This window comes from Sphaeramia orbicularis, chromosome 18 (genome assembly GCF_902148855.1).
Source record: "Sphaeramia orbicularis chromosome 18, fSphaOr1.1, whole genome shotgun sequence".
NCBI classification, from domain to species: Eukaryota; Metazoa; Chordata; class Actinopteri; order Kurtiformes; family Apogonidae; genus Sphaeramia; species Sphaeramia orbicularis.
Window position 1 is genome coordinate 24,899,692 of NC_043974.1, and position 17,680 is coordinate 24,917,371.

General features: G+C 37.1%; 1 protein-coding gene across 5 annotated transcripts in view; it reads left to right on the top strand.

The window, feature by feature from the left end:
- The window catches only part of slc8a4b (solute carrier family 8 member 4b), a 186,742-nt gene that overhangs the window by 151,188 nt on the left and 17,874 nt on the right, over positions 1–17,680 (top strand). For 3 of the 5 annotated variants that reach the window (XR_003938063.1, XM_030161901.1, XM_030161902.1), the window contains 3 exons: positions 7,406–7,512; positions 16,658–16,782; positions 17,406–17,441. Coding sequence is in view for 4 of the 5 variants with exons in the window: in XM_030161901.1 (XP_030017761.1) it covers positions 7,406–7,512; positions 16,658–16,782; positions 17,406–17,441 (268 nt within the window). In the remaining variant the exon portion in view is untranslated. The remainder of the gene's footprint in view (positions 1–7,405; positions 7,513–16,657; positions 16,783–17,405; positions 17,442–17,680) is intronic. The other 2 variants (XM_030161903.1, XM_030161904.1) reach the window with 1 other exon arrangement.

The window sequence follows — 17,680 nt, forward strand, 5'->3', positions numbered from 1 at the left end:
CAGATTACAGCCAGCACACACAACACTGATAAATAAAGCCAGCATTTGTTTAAGGTCTGCATATGTGTACAAACCCCAGGTGCTAGCCTGTATTTTCATGTTTGCTCACAATGGGTCGTGTATGTACACATATGGGCATGTGGAGGCGGCTGCATGTCTGTTCATACAAACATAATACATCAGGTGCGACATAACGGAAAAAACATTGCGTGTGTTCATTCCCAGCTTATCTCTGGATTTAATGCCACTAGTGTCGCGCAAGGTGAACTATAATCTTTCAGAGTGTGTATGCGTTTGTGTTTCTCTTCATATCTCACTTCTCGTCATGATTGAGACTATGACAGATGAAGCTGCTGGTATTAAGTGACATATTTTGCAGTTTTGCTTCTGTGCATGTCTGTTGAACCTCAGAAAACAGAGGGAATACAAATAAAATGTTTGTACTTCGTAAATAGTTAATGAAATATTTATGTTAAAACCCTTGAATTAAAGCTGAAAGTCCGCACTTCAGTCACATGATTACTTCATGTCAAATCTGTTGTGGTGGTGTACGTACTCCAAATACTTATGTTACAATAAGCAGTTCAATATATTTATTATAAGACTGGTTACAATAATGAGCAAAGTTACAAAAAAAAGAAGTAACAAAGTACAAACACTATATTACTGAACTAAAGAGTTTTCACATTTCCCAGTATTTACTTTTCTATGAATTTTTTTTTTTTCTTACATACATTTTTACTCAAATATCTATACTTTTGGCTTGAGCCCTCAGCTGTTTGACTTATGTCTGACTTAAACCTTTATAACTTTTACAACTTACACTTCTTAACAAAATTTATACTTTGGAAATACATAGAATTTGGCTAAAACTTTCCCATTAACTGTGATGTTATTTCATGTCAAAAACAAGGTCATTACTTTAGCTTTAATGCCTTTTTTTCAAGTACTCAAGTATTTATTTTCCTATCGGGGTGTTTTGTTTTTTTTTTTACTTTTCCCTCCATATTTTTTTTAACCCTGATACCTTTACTTTCTGCTCATTCTTGTTCTCCTTCTTTTTCCTCTTCAACCTCGTATCTTTCCTCTTCACGTGCATTTGACAAACCTTATGTGCATGACATTTACATTACATTAATACTTAAAATAATACTTACATAAAACATACTTAGAATTATATACCCCATATACCATTCAAATTGAGGCAGGCACAGGAATCAGAGCTGGTTACATCAAGACTCTGTATAAACACTCTGTCTGTCTGTGTCTGTTTATCCATAACAAACTTCATCTCCTCTACCTCTTTAAATTCTTCCTGAAATAAGCAAATTAATAATACTGCTTAAAACTGTAATACAGAAAAAGACACTTTGTTTTGTCAGATTTTTACAAAGAGACCCTTCATTTGAAATGTTTTTCAACAAATTTGTGCAAATGGAAAAGAATATTGATGTATTTGTGCTTATTGCAGATGGAGCATGTTATTACTTTAAAAATGAAGGACAGAAAAGGGAAAAATTTAGACTTTAGATTTGAACACCCACTGTTCATTTCCTAATTGATTGAGCTCTCGATGGGAGTCTTGTGTTGTATGTGTGGTATTTTGTTCATTTAATTGACTTGAAAAATATATTTAATCATAAGAAAGCAAGAAATAATTGAAAAAATATAGACATATAATTATCAGACAGAAAGAGATTAAAAATAAACAAATATAATTATCAGAAAGAAAGATAGAAAAGAAAGAAAGAAAATTTCCTACAATATATTCTTTATTGCGTCAAACTCATGATCTCAGGCTCTGCTGGAGGTTTTGTGATCCCAGGAACTGTCTGTGTCATGTTCCAGATGTTCCATAATTTAGAATAAACTGAATCCTTATCATCCTTACATTTTATAAACATATGTTTCTGTCCATTTAACCCCAAACCAATAGTCTAACTGATGACAAATGGAAACTCTTCCTGTGAATCATACGAGGGCTGTTCAATAAGTTCATGGCCTCACCCAGAAATACTGGTTGTTATAATACAGGATGTTACATTCTTTCGTGATGGGATAATGATGCTTGAACATCGATGGACCAAGTGCATTGCTGTAAATGGAGATTATGTTGATAAAATAAAATATAAATTATCAGTCTGTGTTGTTCTGTTCTGGGTGAGGCCATGAACTTATTGAACGGCCCTCGTACATGTCAATACATTGAGAACTTTTATTTCATTCCCTGTAAACTGTCTTTCCCTGTTGTTTTCATAATCCCAGTCTTTTAACCAAATTTGTGACTAGCAAACAAACCAGTAACAGATGATTGCTAGCTGATGTTTTCTTCCTCTCCTAAAACGATTTGCATGTAGTTGTTTCACATCTGACTAAACAATATTATCTTGTTGTTTCCGACACCACTGAGACTTGGCCACTCAGGCTGATGCGATTCTGGAAATAGTGGAATTCAGCCAGTTTTAGATGCTGTTGCTGTGAAACCTCTCCAGTGAAAACCGTTCATTCGCTCTCACGTCGTTCTCCACTTCCTGCTCCTCCCTGGTATTGTCCCCCTCGATCTCCCACTCCTGTTTTTCTCCACTGAACTGGAGCCTATTTACAGCATTAGAGTCAACATGTTTGACAGTGAAGCGTATGATGACACAACCAGGTGGAAATGAACACCCTCTCTTTCTTGCCGCCTGTCAGACACCGATAGATTGTTGGAATAAAGTTAATATTCTGTGTGTGAAACAGGCCAGAGACAGACCAAACTGAAGCAGGTTCCCTAGAAACACCAAAATAAGTGTACGTCTCCACTTTGTCCAGCTAGTCAGAATGTTTTTGCTCATTTTCCTGTGATTGGGATATTTCCACTACATTACTACATTTCACATTTACTCACACATCAGTGAAATACTTTAAAATACTGTCCACGTTGTTGCAAAAAGTCAACTAATTTTTAAAAATAAACTTGAAGAGGTTGTATGTTTTAAAAAAAAAAGTCAAAATGTCAGTAGCAGGTTTATAACATTAATGTAACCAATGAAAAAGTGATAAAATGATTAAAACAAGTGGTGCCAGGCACAACAAACCCCGCCCCTCACATGTATTTTTTCACGGCGGCTGTGGCTCAGCTGTTGGAGCGGGTCATCCAATGACCAAAGGGTTGGCGGTTTGAATCCTGCCTCCAGCTGTGTCCAGTAGGGCCTAGCAGTGCCTTGCATGGCAGCAGCCGCCCACTAGTGTATGGGTGTGTGTGTGAATGGGTGAATGTGAGGAATTGTAAAGCACTTTGGGTACCATGAATGCATAAAATGTGCTATTTAAGTTCAGTCCATTTACCATTTATTTTGGCATCGATCCAGCTGATGCCATCATGTCTATGCATGTGCTGATGTCAGCTTATCAATTACCTCTATATATGTGCCAAGTTTGAAGAAAATTTAAGCAAAATGTATGTTTTTATAGACATTTGAAATTTTGCCCATCATAAGTAAATGTAAGAAGGAAAAAGATTTTAAAAATTCATAAAAAATTTGAACTTTGACCTACTGTTCCCAAAATGTAATCAGATCTATTCTGGGCAAGGTTATAATAGTTTGGGATTTTTCATTATAGTTTAGTTTTATTTCGTTTTGACTTGTTTTTTCTCTAATTCAGTTCGTTTTAATTCGTTTTTAGAGCAGGTTTGCTAGTTTTTATTAGTTTTCATTTTTTTCTAAATGCTTAGTTTTAGTTTAGTTTTTTTTTTTTATATCTTTTCTTTTCTTTGCCGTCGTATTCAAATAAATCCCAGACAGGACTCTGCTGCTTTCTCCCAACTTTAGTCTCCATGTTTCCAAGTAGAGTGGGGACCAGAAGACAACTGTAAACCACAAGTGATGAGAAGTGATGGACCGTGAAGTGTCGTATGGTGCCGCTAGCTAAAATTGCTCAAGCAAAATAAATGAAAAAGAAATCAATTTCATATTAATCCGACATTGACAAAAATGAAAACAAAGGGAATTTATCCATAATTTGTATCCGTTTTAGTTAGTTTCAGAAGCACACAATACAGTTTCAGTTAGTTATCGTTTTTTTCTTTTAATTATAGTTTTTACTTATTTCAGTTAACGAAAATGTTTTTACAATTCCAGTTTTCATCATTTCGTTAGTTTTCGTTAACGATAATAACCTTGATTCTGGGTGACTGACAATCGATTAGCCCAATTTAGTATGAATTCAACCTATAGTTTTGCTGGTAGAGTGTTAAAAAACAAACAGACAAACAAACTGAACCAAAAACAATACCTTTTGCCTCCCCTTTCTGGATGCGGGGTAAAAATAGAACCATTGCTGTTGTTTTCATCACTGGACACAGAGCTAAACTAACAGAGCTATAATGTAAACTATCAGCTGATGCAGCAAAATTTTACGACAGTGTTATTTTGACCAAATGAGTTGATGATGAAGAGTTAAGTTGTTGGTGATTTTGGTATAGGTGTGAGTGTGTTCTGGTTAATATCTATTAGTAGCATACACTAACTTTGGAAAATGTTGAACACATACAGTAGCACTACAAACCTGGAGGATAAGGATATAGATTTTATGTATAGGGTCTAGGGTGTCATTTTCTGTAATTTTCTGCATTTGAGTGGAATTAATTTGTGGCTTTTTATATCAGATTTGGAGAAAATGTCATAAATTATGGCAGGGCTCCCCAAACTTTTTCATTTTGAGTGCAAAAGCCTATATTTCTCACCATCTCATGATGAACCTGTTGTGAAAAATAAGGATCTATGTCAGAGAATTAACTTTTTGACCCGTCAGCCAAGGGAAATAATAAATGAAAAAATTATCAGTAGCATGTTCAGAGGCTTGAACTAAAACCTTGTTAAAGCTTCTGTGGACAATAACTACATTTGACACAAGACATGTACAGCTCACAATTAATATTTTACAAATGAAAGAGGACCAAAGTGTCCCACAACCACTCATATTTAACTGGACAGATCACCCCCCAAAATCTACCCCTTTGCTGTAGAACCCTGTTGTATTGTTGCATTTCTCACTAAAATATCGACATGTGGCAGCTGCTCTATGATTAGGATTAGGGAACAGGATTTAAGAGATTTATTTACCATTTGCACAAGTATAAGCAGTACAAGGAGGAATTCATTGTGCAGTAAACAAAGTGCTTAAAAATTAGTGCATGCTATATTAATACACATGTCACGTGTACTGATAGATACACAGCTGATTAAAAAAAGAGCACACACTAAGAAAAATAATAGGACATAAGCATAACATTATTAAACAAGTGGTGCCAGGTACAACAAGCCCCGCCCCTCACACATATTTCACCTATTCTAAGTAAATGGGAAGATTTTAAAAATTCATAAAAAATTTTAACTTTGACCTACATTTCCCAAAATGTAGTGGGATGCATTCTGGGTCACTGGCAATCTGTAAAGTCAATTTGGTATGAATTCAACCAATAGTTTTGCTGCTACAAGCATGTTTCGCTCATTATAAGTAAATGGGGGGGAAAAAAAGATTTAAAAAAATTCTTTAAAAATTTAAACTTTGACTTACTTTTCCCAAAATGTAATGAGATCTATTCTGGGTCACTGGCAATCTACAAACCAAATTTGGTATGAATTCAACCAATAGTTTTGCTGCTACAGGCATGTTTCACCCATTATGGGGAAAAATTAAAAAAAAAAAAAGATTTAAAACATTTTTAAAAAATTGAAATTTTGACTTACTTTTCCCAAAATGTCCATCCATCCATCCATCCATCCATTATCTTCTGCTTTATCCGGGGCCAGGTCGCGGGGGTAACAGTCTAAGCAGGGATGCCCAGACTTCCCTCTCCCCAGACACCTCCCGCAGCTCTTCCGGGGAGATCCCGAGGCATTCCCAGGCCAGCCGAGAGACGTAGTCTCTCCAGCGTGTCCTGGGTCTTCCCCGTGGTCTCCTCCCGGCGGGACATGCCCGGAACACCTCCCCAGGGAGGCATCCAGGCATGTCCCAAGAGCTAGACTCTGCATCTGGGGATCGGGTTGTCGTGCTCCCTCCCGTCGACTGCCACCCAATCCACAATGCACCTGGCCCCTACGATTCCCTCGGTGGGTGGTGAGTCCACCGGAGGGCGGGCCCACGTCGCTCCTTCGGGTTGGGCCCGGCCGGACCCCGTGGGCATAGGCCCGACCACCAGGCACTCGCATTCGAGCCCCAACCCCAGGCCTGGCTCCAGGGTGGGGCCCCGGCTGCGCCATACCGGGCGACGTCACATTCTTTTGTTGTTGTTTTTTCATAGGGGCTTCTGAACTGCTCTTAGTCTGGCCCGTCACCCAGGACCTGTTTGCCTCGGGAGACCCTACCAGGGGCATAAAGCCCCCGACAACATAGCTCTTGGGATCATTCGGGCACTCAAACTCCCCCACCACGATAAGGTGGCAGTTCAAGGGGGAGTTCCCAAAATGTAATCACATCTATTCTGGGTCATTAGCAATCTATAAACCAAATTTGGTATGAATTCAATCAGTAGTTTTGCTGCTACAGTGTTAACAAACAAAGAAACCAACAAAGCAAATCAAAAACAATACCATTGCCTCCCTTTTGGGGGATGGGGTAATTATGTTCCAATATAATAAGGACAAGACAAGACAAGATAAGATAAGCACATGATCGTTTTACCCTGAAACTACAAATCACAACATTTTCCATGAGGACCAGTTAAGTTAATAAAAACTTCACATCAATTGCAGGTCTGTGTTAGGAGGTTTGTACTTGTTTTGCAGAAACATTCAGACTCTCATAAACTCGATTTCTAAATTCACACCCTGCCATTTCAGCAAACATCTCAGTCTGCAAGGGTTTCAAATATACCCACAATTTCTTTTTCATTTTACTTGTTAAGGTAGGTTGCAGCACCTGTCCCTGCCCAAAAAAAAAAAAAAAAACATAAGAAGAATCTCTCACCTTGCATTTTGGGCTTTACCCTGAGTGTTTCTAATTGAAAATGCCTGGACTGTACCTGGGCTGCACATTGCATCACTGACAGCTGGAGGGGAGAAAGCAGACTCATACTGTTTCCTGCTGAGCAACGTCAACACGTGCAGCACAAACCCAGTCGTCATCTGCAAAAGAAAAGGGAGCTGATGCAAACTGGGATTTTTTTTTTTAGCATTTGGTGGTTTGATCTTTGCTGAAAATGCACCGTTGCAGCATTTAGACAATAGGAACATGTAGGAATAAGGAGCAGTTTTGACCCCTGCAGCAGAAATGACCTGGTGTCTGATTACTGACACTGTGAAACTTCCAGAGTTTTAATAGGCTTTTCTAAACACGTTTGCTGTGAAGGCCAGGGCATGAAGCAGGAAAGGTTAATTATCCAGAACACGCTCACTGAGTCTATTTATTCTCTTCATAACAGGAAGATCATCGAGGTGAAGATTATCGATGATGAGGAGTATGAGAAGAACAAGGCCTTCACTATTGAGCTGGGAGAACCCATCCTGCTGGAGATTGGACAGAAACATGGTGAGTCTGTGGCACCTTCAGACACTTTTATGTGTGTGTGTGTGTGTATGTGTGTGAAAGTGTGCGTTCAAAGACAAGAAGCCAAGAGAGGAGACGGGGACGAGCGAAGAGTGACAGCAAGGATGAAGTCTTTATTTAACTGCCACAAGTGTCTCACGCCTCCTGCTCACTCGTCTCCCTAAAACAGGGTGAGACCAGCATTGATTGACTGGAGCACTTTTATCTAAGCGCACATTAACCGAGGAAACATTTGGCTTTGAAGCATAGAAAACCTCGCTTGCAAAGAATTTAGAGTTTAAACTCAGGGGGTGTTTTTTTTTCTCCTACAGCGTCTTTTTATGTGTTGTTTTGGACGCCTAAGGCAGGAATAATAACGAACCACTGACAGCGTCAATCAGTCTTTAGCTGTTTGTTTATTGTCCCTTTCATTACTTTATACATGTAAATGATTTGCTGTGTGAGCCAAAAGCCAGAAAGTTTCCAAATCTGCTAATCGAATTGATATGTTAAAGCACAGGTGTCAAACATGCGGCCCGGGGGCCAAATCTGGCCCGCCAAAGGTTCCATTCCGGCCCGCGGGATGAAAGTGCAAAAATTAACCTGAACAGTCAAGGTTGTCAAAATCCTTTTGGTTCAGGTTCCACATACAGACCAATGTGATCTACAGTAAAAAAATAACAACACAATAACGACAACTACAAATTTTCTTTGTGAAAAATTATGTGGAAAAAATTTAATAACACTGTGAAAATATTTACATTTACAAAACTATTCTTTCACAATAAAATGCAAATAAATACATAAATAAAAACAAAGATGAACAACCCGTAATGTGCAATTTTAACAATACTCTGCCTGTTCCTAAATGGTTGGTGCATTTATGGATCCACTGTGATCTGTAATTGTGTTAATTAGAGATGTAATGTTGTAGAAATTGTTCAAATTTTATTTCCAAACTCCATAATTTTAACAATATTCTGCCTGTTACCAAATGTTTATGTACCATTGTGTGTAATGTACATGTATAAATAATAAGTCGAGGTATAATATTGTTCAAATTGCACAAATTTTTCAAATGAAATTTCTGTTTTTTCAGATTATTCACATCTTTTTTGTAAAATGTAAATATTTTCATAATTTAATTGGGTTTTTTTTGTACTAAAGCAAAATGAAAAACTTGGATTTGTCATTATTTATTGGTTATTAAGTCATTATTTTACTGGTCTGGCCCGCTTGAGATCAAATTGGGCAAAATATGGCCCCTGAACCTAAATGAGTTTGACACCCCTGTGTTAAAGGATCTCAAGGAAATGAAGTAACGGTTTCAAAGCTTTTTCACCTTGAGAACTGAAAGAGGAAGCTGGTTTCCCCCTGGGACACAAACTTACAAAAATACATCATGACATGCCTGGACATCCACATTTTACTGACTCTACTGTCGAAAAAAGAAGACAGAAGAAACACACTCTACTGTTTAATTCACTGGACAGAGTGTTATAACATTGGCAAGTTGTGGTAGCTCCATAGCAACACATTAGTTACCAACTATCAGACACAAAAAACAAACTATTCATATGTTAAAGGAGTAATATTTTGCTTTTTTAAATGGAATAATGCATTTCAAAACATTTCCCTGTGGTCTACATACACTGGAAATGCTATACTTGGGTCTGAATTCTACATTAATTCAACTCCACAGGTCCATCTTCAACCCTGTTTCTGAGTAATGACACAAGAAAAGTCATTTTGAGTGCTGGCCCTTTAAATGCAAATGAGCTACTTCACGCCCCACCCACTCCAGGTTGTTGACCTTCCTGTTCAGCCACTTGTGTTCGTTAATACAACCAATAACTGAACATTTTAGGTAATCGGCTTGAAGTTTGGACGTATTTTCAGTATGGACTGCAACCGTGGCGTACTCGGAGAAATGTTCATCAGAAGCTTGAATGAATGAATGAATGAATGAATGAAATCTTTATTTCGAACACGTAGACAGTGAAAAAAAAAAAAAAAAAAAGAAGAAAAATCAACCAGCAAAATATAAGTACTGGTACATAAATGATTGCTAAGCAAACAAACCATAATAAATAAATAAATAAATAAATAAATAAATAAATACATAAATAAAAATAATGTAAATAAAACAAATTAAATGCAATTATACATGCTCGAAAAGGAGTAGGAAGAAGTAAAAACTTATGTACTCCCACCCCCAATTTCTCAGTCTTGACCTTATATGTGCAAATGTTGTGATGTAACTAGTTATAAACATAACAAATTAAGCCGGAATTGAAACCGGTTGTAGAAATCCACTCAATTTTTGCCAAAATGAATATAAAGATAGCTTTGCAGCACCTGGAGGGTTCAAATTCAAACTTTATGAACTATTAGGGTCCAAACACATAAATAAATGAACCAAAGACTAATAAAAGTGGGTTTAGCAAAATATGGCCCCTTTAAAGTATTCAAACAAACACATGACAGACTTACTTTTCTGCGGCCAAACAGCTGTCACTGTTTAGTGTTTTAATTAGGTAAATAAATTTGCACATCCTAGCATTGTTATGTATCGTACACATCATTTGCCAACCTGATGAAAACAGAACCAGTCCATTCCAAGATGCAGGGCTGAACATAAGTCTCATAGGCTGATGATTATTTGTTTGTTACTTCTTTTTTTTTTTCTTTAATTTGGCTTGATTTTATTTTCTTAAACTTGAACGTGTAAACAGCAACAATACACTGATTTCTATGTAAAAGAAAATACTCTTATGAAAAATCTTTATACTTCGTCCTCAATTCTTCTCAAGTCCTGGTCTTCTGTAGCTGCTACCAGTTAGCTAGGATGAAAAACTCAAACTTTAAGTAAGAACACAAGCATGTCTTTCATACTGATTAAAAAAAAACACACAAAATGACAACTGAAGGATTTCTAGATGGATAATTTTTCTCACTGTGTTGTTTAAAAGATTTAAGCGGCGTGAAGCATCTAAACAAGAGCACGATGAACTTGATCAGCTTCCTCTCTCAGTTTTGCCTCATCATTTCTTACTTGAAACCACACAGACAGTCACCAGCGAGCGATGAAAATCTATGAATTCCGCTAAATAAAACATCTGAGCCCTTCTAAGAATGCAAAATGCTTCAGTTGAAATGTAAAAGGCTCATTACAGCAGGCAGACAGTTAATCTTTGGCAGGTGACTGGAGGCTAAAGAGAACCAAAGCTGAAAGTCAATAAGCAATTTTCGCAGCTTGTTTCAGTACCAGACTTCAGTATCAGAAAGAATTCCACAAGTGCTGAAAGTTTGCATGATTGAAGAAAAAAAAAGCAACGTTTCAGTTTAAAGACATGTTCGTGTTTCATTTTGTGTCAATGACATACATGTTAATTTCAGGAAATACACTGCACCCAGACTCACACACCCTATTCGTAGTCGGAGGTCCATGCTCTTACATGTCAGACATGAAGAGGATTTAGCCCGGGGCATGTTTCATTAAAGACGACATATAATTGGTTTTATAACACTGGCGCATAGCAAGTGTGGACTGACATGTGCAGACGTACTGTATCACATACTGTACGCTGCTTTTCAATTACAGCGAACCCGCACAGATAACAGCTGACTCCATTAATGACCGTCATTGTGTGTGGAGAGCGAATGAGGACGAGGCGTGTGGATGAACGCAGTGGTTGGGATTGTGGGGCATATGGTAATGAAGAGATAGAGAGGTCATTAAATGTGAACAAAAATAAATTCTTCAAGGATATTCATATTTATAATAACACGGGCTGCCTGATAGTGTGGATTTGGCACACGGGGCATCAGATTCCAATATTAGCATTTATATTATGTTTCCTTTTAAATGAATGCCTGCACACAATTTCTGAAATGATGCTCCAGCAAAGCCATTAAAACAAGTCATGCTGTTCTGATTTAAACCGCACTGAAGAATAGGGATTAATGACACATGACTTCAGATGACCACGGATATTTGAGTAACATAGAACAGGGTTGAAGAGACATACAGAGCATCATTTCACTTTTCCTTCCTTCTGATATAAGTCGATACCTGATACTAAACATTAAATATGTGCATGATGACAAATAAAGCAGAGGAAGAAGGTTTCATATGATGTTACTGTTACCCAAATAATACAGAAAGCAACTTTCACAAAAGGCCAAGCCCTAAAATCTTCATTCAGCTTTTATTATTAGCCCAACCCCTGAAGGGGAGGCAAGGGGTTTGTTTGTTTCTTTATTTGTTTTTTAACACTCTAGCAGCAAAACTATTGGTGGAATTCATACCAAATTGAGTTTATAGATTGCCAGTGACCTAGAATAGATCTCATTACATTTTGGGACCAATAGGGCAAAGTTCACTTTTTTTTTTTTTTTTTTTTAAATAAATTTTTAATATCGTTTTTTCCCGTTCACTTATAATGGGTGAAATTTCAAATGTCTGTAGCAGCAAAACTATTGGTTGAATTCATACCAAATTGGGTTTATAGATTGCCAGTGACCCAAAATAGATGTCATTACATTTTGGGAAAAGTAGGTCAAAGTTCAAATTTTTTATGAATTTTTTTAAATCTTTTTTTTTTTCCCCCATTTACTTATAATGGGTGAAATTTCAAATGTCTGCAGGAGCAAAACTATTGGTTGAATTCATACCAAATTGGGTTTATAGATTACCAGTGATGCAGAATAGATGTGGTTACAGTTTGGGAAAAGTGGGTCAAAGTTCCTCCCATTTACTTATAATGGGTGAAATTTCTAATGCCAATAAAGACATCAATTTCGTATCAATTTCAGTTTCAGTTTCTGGCACCACTTGTTTTTGGAATATAATGATGCAGAGCTGCCTCTTCTACACTTAAGGGCCCCAAAATAGGTCACATTTTTATTGGGTCACTGAAAAAAAATATAGAATAACAATATATTCATGTGTGAATTAATGTTTCTAATTCCAACAGAATATTTTGGATTTTTGCTGCTTTGTTCGGCTCAGATACTGTGGGCACATGCCCTCTCTTCTCTTGAAAAATGTGAAGAGAAGTCATTAAAATGTAGATGTTATGTTAATCATGATGTGTTTTTGTAAGTTTGGGTCACAGGATGTGGAGTTGAGAGACTATCGTGCCGTCAGACTTATTGAATAAACCAATAGATGGGGATTAAAATACAGGGCAAATGAATCAGATAGAAGAAGATATGAGTAAAATATAAACAATTAAACTGGTGAAGTCCGTTAAAATTATAAATATAATAGCACATACATCCAGGCTTGTTTTGTTGTTGAGAAACACATCCATGTACTTTTGTTTATATGCAACAAACCAGGCAATTTAACAGTATAGAGATGTATTTATATCAAACAGATGCAAAATACACAGATACTGGTTCAAAAACACCCAAGCATCAGGTTTATATTCTCTAACTGACATGTGGACACTTATTTCCTCCAAACATTCTGTTCAAATACTTCTGTTTTCCTTCTAAATGACTCTTACAGAGATTCAGTGTATGTTTATAGTTGTTTGTGGTGGAGTATGAAATGGTAGCCATGCCTTGTATACTCACCTCATATCAATGCTGGACCGTCAAATTGTTTTTCATTGTTTTTCATGCATCAGTGAACTCAGTCATGTCTGTAGGGTAATTAACCTACATGTACTGTATTTAATGAGTTGGCATGTTCTCCAAACCTTATGAAGTGGAATGTGACATAGCTTCATGTTTTTCATCCAAAATCTACAGCTGTTGCCTGAGGTGACAATTTGATGCATATTAAGCTTTTTGTCTTATTTAATGTCTTTAGAAATATTGTTAAATTTCCGAGTTTGTTGCACATAAATGATATGAGTTTGCATATGTCTGTCAAAAATGATAAAAGAATAATAGTACTAGCTAATGTATCTGCTGTACAGAATGCTGAAGGCATACAGAGGCTGAGTAACTTGTTAACCCTTTATCAGGCAAGTGACTGTTTTTGGTCATTTCCACACACATTACAAGACAGTGACAGCAATAGTAACAGTGAGGACAATGAGGGAACAATCTCAGGTCCAATGTGGTCTACAGTGTCTGTAAGGTCCACCTCTTCATGAACAGTGAGTGTACCTGCTTTGTTCGGTACCATGAAGTAACGGTACTAATGTAAGGAATGATGTTCAAAGGGAGAATGTGGATGTGGACAGGGGTCTGGATCGGCGCTTATGTTGGTCCAATGCCCTAAAAGTGACGTTCTCATGTTCTTAAATACATATTCCTTTCCTGTTTTTCTTGTACTTCTTGAACATTTTTGCCTCCAACAAGGAATGGCAGAGGTTATGGTTTCATCAGGGTTTGTTTGTTCGTCTGTTAGCAAGATAACTCAAAAAGTTATGGATGGATTTGGATGAAATTTTCAGGAAATGTTGATACTGGTACAAGGAACAAATGATTAAATTTTGATGGTGATCGGGGAAGGGGGGGGGCTGATCTGCCTTGGCGCATATCTGCACTCTCCGAATGCTTTTCTACTTTTTTTTTGGCCACTTATGGGCAAGGAACGAAATATGGTAACTTCATTGACCTTGATTTTCTACATGAAAATAAAACATTTTGAACAATTTCACAAAAGTAAGTTTGAATTTCAGAGTATTTCTATGAATGCCCTATAACAGATTAATCGCATTTGAATTATTCTGTCATTTATAGTAGTTTTGTCACTTTAAGAGGTAATTTTTCAAGTCACGGAAGTCACTGTTTGTGGTAAAACCGTCAAAGCATCAGACAGATATATATCATATATGCAGCCACACAGGTTTCCTCCATTCCACCATTAAACACTGGTACATATAGGTTAATTCTCCTGTCAGTGCCGTTCAACACAGTACTGATGAAGGCGGCTGTGGTTCAGTTGGTAGAGCGGGTCGTCCAGTGACCGAAGGGAAGGCAGTTCGAATCCAAATGTCGAAGTGTCCTTGGGCAGGACACGGAACCCTAAATCCCAGTAGGAACTGGCAGCACCTTACTGGTATATGAGTGTGTGCATGAATGGGTGGATGTGAAGCTTTGTAAAGCACTTTGGGCACCATAAAAATGTGAAAAAGCGCGATATAAGTACAGGCCATTTACCATTCGATGGCAGCTCACTGCTTCTCATGTGTGCTAATGCTAGGTACTGTGTGTGTGTGTGTGTGTGTGTGTGTGTGTGTGTGTGTAGTAGAATGGATAAAACGCGGAGACCAAATTTCCCTATAGACATAATAAAGTGAATTAACCTTTAAACCTTAAGCTTTTTCAACCTCCTAAGACCCAGGACATGTCAGCAAAGTACAAGCTTTTCTGTTTTTTTATTAAATAAGTGCCTATATTGGAAACATCATGATGCAACAGTTTTTTCAGATGCAGTTTTTATAATTTTTATGGAATGTCTGTTGTGGGGGACAGTTTTCTTTTCTTTTTTTTGTATAAAGTTGTGAAACTCTTGTCCACAAATGTGGAGAGTGGGTCTTAGGAGGTTAAGGTTAAACACCTGAAACCTGAAAGTTGCACAGGTGACGTCATTGTTCATGTGTTGGTCTAGAATCTGTTCAGAGTCGCTGAATCTACATGAACAGATTTGTGATTTGCTCCTCTTTTACTGCTTCTCAAAGAATGAGGTCAAATGTGCTGAGGTAGCAGACTGTTTGGGATTGGTGACATTACATGCTACAAGAGATGAGCTGTTTAACCACAAAATTAGATGTTTCCATAATATTTTTGTACCAAACTTCAACTTTCTCGGCTCGTAAGATTATCTTTTATTTTTCTGAAGTGGAAAGGGCACGGCTTGAGATTTGTGTCCCTTAAAGCAGGGGTATCAAACTCATTTTAGTTCAGGGACCACATTCAGCTAAATTTGATCTGCAGTGGGCCGCACCAGTAAAATAATAACGTAATGATATATAAATAATGTCAACTCCAAAATTTTCTCTGTTTTAGAGCGAAAAAAGTAAATTTACATTATGAACAGGTTTACATCTACAAACTATCCTTTCAAAAGATGTGAATAACATGAACAAACTGAAAAAAATAAGTGTAATTTTAACAATATTCTGCCTCAGTTTATCATTTATACATGTACGTTATAACGTACAGATCACAGTGGATCTACAGACACACAAAGCATTTAATAACAGGCAGAATATTGATAAAATTGTATGTACTTCTCTTAAGACATTTCAGATTATTCTTTTTTTTTTGTGCAAAATTATACTTCATTTTAGTGTACATACATGAACATATTTACATTTACAAAGAGAAACATTTGAAGTTGTTATAATTTATATGTTATTATGATAGTATTTTACTGAATCCTGCCCACCTGAGATTGAATTGGTCTGAATGTGGAACCTGAAATGAAAGGATTGTTCATATCTTAGTGTAATTTTTGCATTTCACAAATTCATCCCAGGGGCCCGGACTGGTCCCTTTGGCGGGCCGGATTTGGCCCCCGGGCCGCATGTTCGACACCTGCGCCTTAACCCTTTCATGCATGAATTATGAGAACCTTAATCAAGATTTTTTTTCCCTGTGTTTTTATTCCTCTGTAGGCATGAAAAGAAAGCGATTTATTCTTTTTAAATGAACCTATTTTTCATGGAGTTACAAAAATGTCCACTCGGCAGCTGGACATCATGTGTTTAATTTTAGAAGCAACGAAACATGTATTTACTGATATACTGTGTGAAAACTATGAGATAAAAACATTTTTATTGCTGCTAATCTGATGTTTTGTCATATTTTAACAATACCTGCATGGAGATAATATACAAAAAAAACAAAAAACAACCTTTTTGTTAAAAAAAAAACAAAAAACAAAAACGTTAATTACAGTTTAATAACAATTAGCTTTTTTTGACAATCAAGCATGTTAGTGCAGATCAGGTATATCTAAAACAGCAAATTTACAGTAATGGCATAAGTTGCAGTGTATGGGATGATGGGATGTTACATAAGCGTCCACTGTGTTGGCTGATATGGAACTAAAACAACAAAATCCATAAAAGAGAAGACTTTTGAACAGCTGTCCACTGTGGTGACCACTATGCATGAAAGGGTTAAAGTTATAACGTTTTCTCCATTCGCTCAAACTGCCATCTCCGTTGTCTCCTAGGCGACTCCAATGAGAACAAGCCCTTGGTGGGAGCTGAGGAGGAAGAGGTGGCCAAGATGGGCTGTCCGAGTCTGGGCGAACACACACAGCTGGAGGTGGTCATAGAAGAATCCTACGAGTTTAAGGTAACGCTGCGTTCATGCACATACTGTCATATCTGTAAACTCCACGCGAGTGAACGAACCTTCCTTTGATTTTGCACTTTTGTCGCTCTCAGCAGATATCATTTAGGGTTTTATTAAGATGCTGTCTTATTAAGATGCATTAAATATCACCTAAAACGTCAACTGATTTGAAATGCAAATGAAATTAAGAATGATTTGAAGGTGAATGTCAGATGCCCAAGCCCCCGAGAATAAATGATTCATTCTGTTCGCATGTAATAGACTCCCTAATGGGATGCTTGTCACTTTGATCGGAGACATGCAAAAAACAGCAAATAATTTATTCAGATTAAGTTGTCATACTGAGCGCAAAATAGACCAGTTGTACGCTGTGAGGATGTGTTCTCAGATTATATCCTTTCATTATTCTGCCTTGAGAGATTTTATATTAGACTTAACCATACCAGAATGGACTGTGTCATCTTGGTGTTTCGTTACTTTGCACATTTTTGTATAATTTGTGATGCTTTATCATTTACTTCCACACATTTTTTGTTGCCAATCATTCTGTGTATGTACATATTCTGCACATTTATGTTCTCATTTGTTCATTTGTTTCATTTTGTATGTGTGTGCATGTGCAGAAAGCAGTAGATATACTTCTGTACCGGGCTAAAAAGGTTATCCATCTTTCTTACTCTTACATTTGCTTGTGCTTGCAATGCTATAGCAGGGGTGTCAAACTCATTTTCTTCCGTGGGGCAACATTCAGCCCAGTTTAATCTGAAGTGGGTCGGACTGGTAAAATAATAGCATGATAGCCAATCAATAATGACAACTCCAAATTGTTTTAGTGCAAAAACTAACATTCAATCATGCCAATATTTACATTTACAAACTATCCAAACAAAAAGGATGT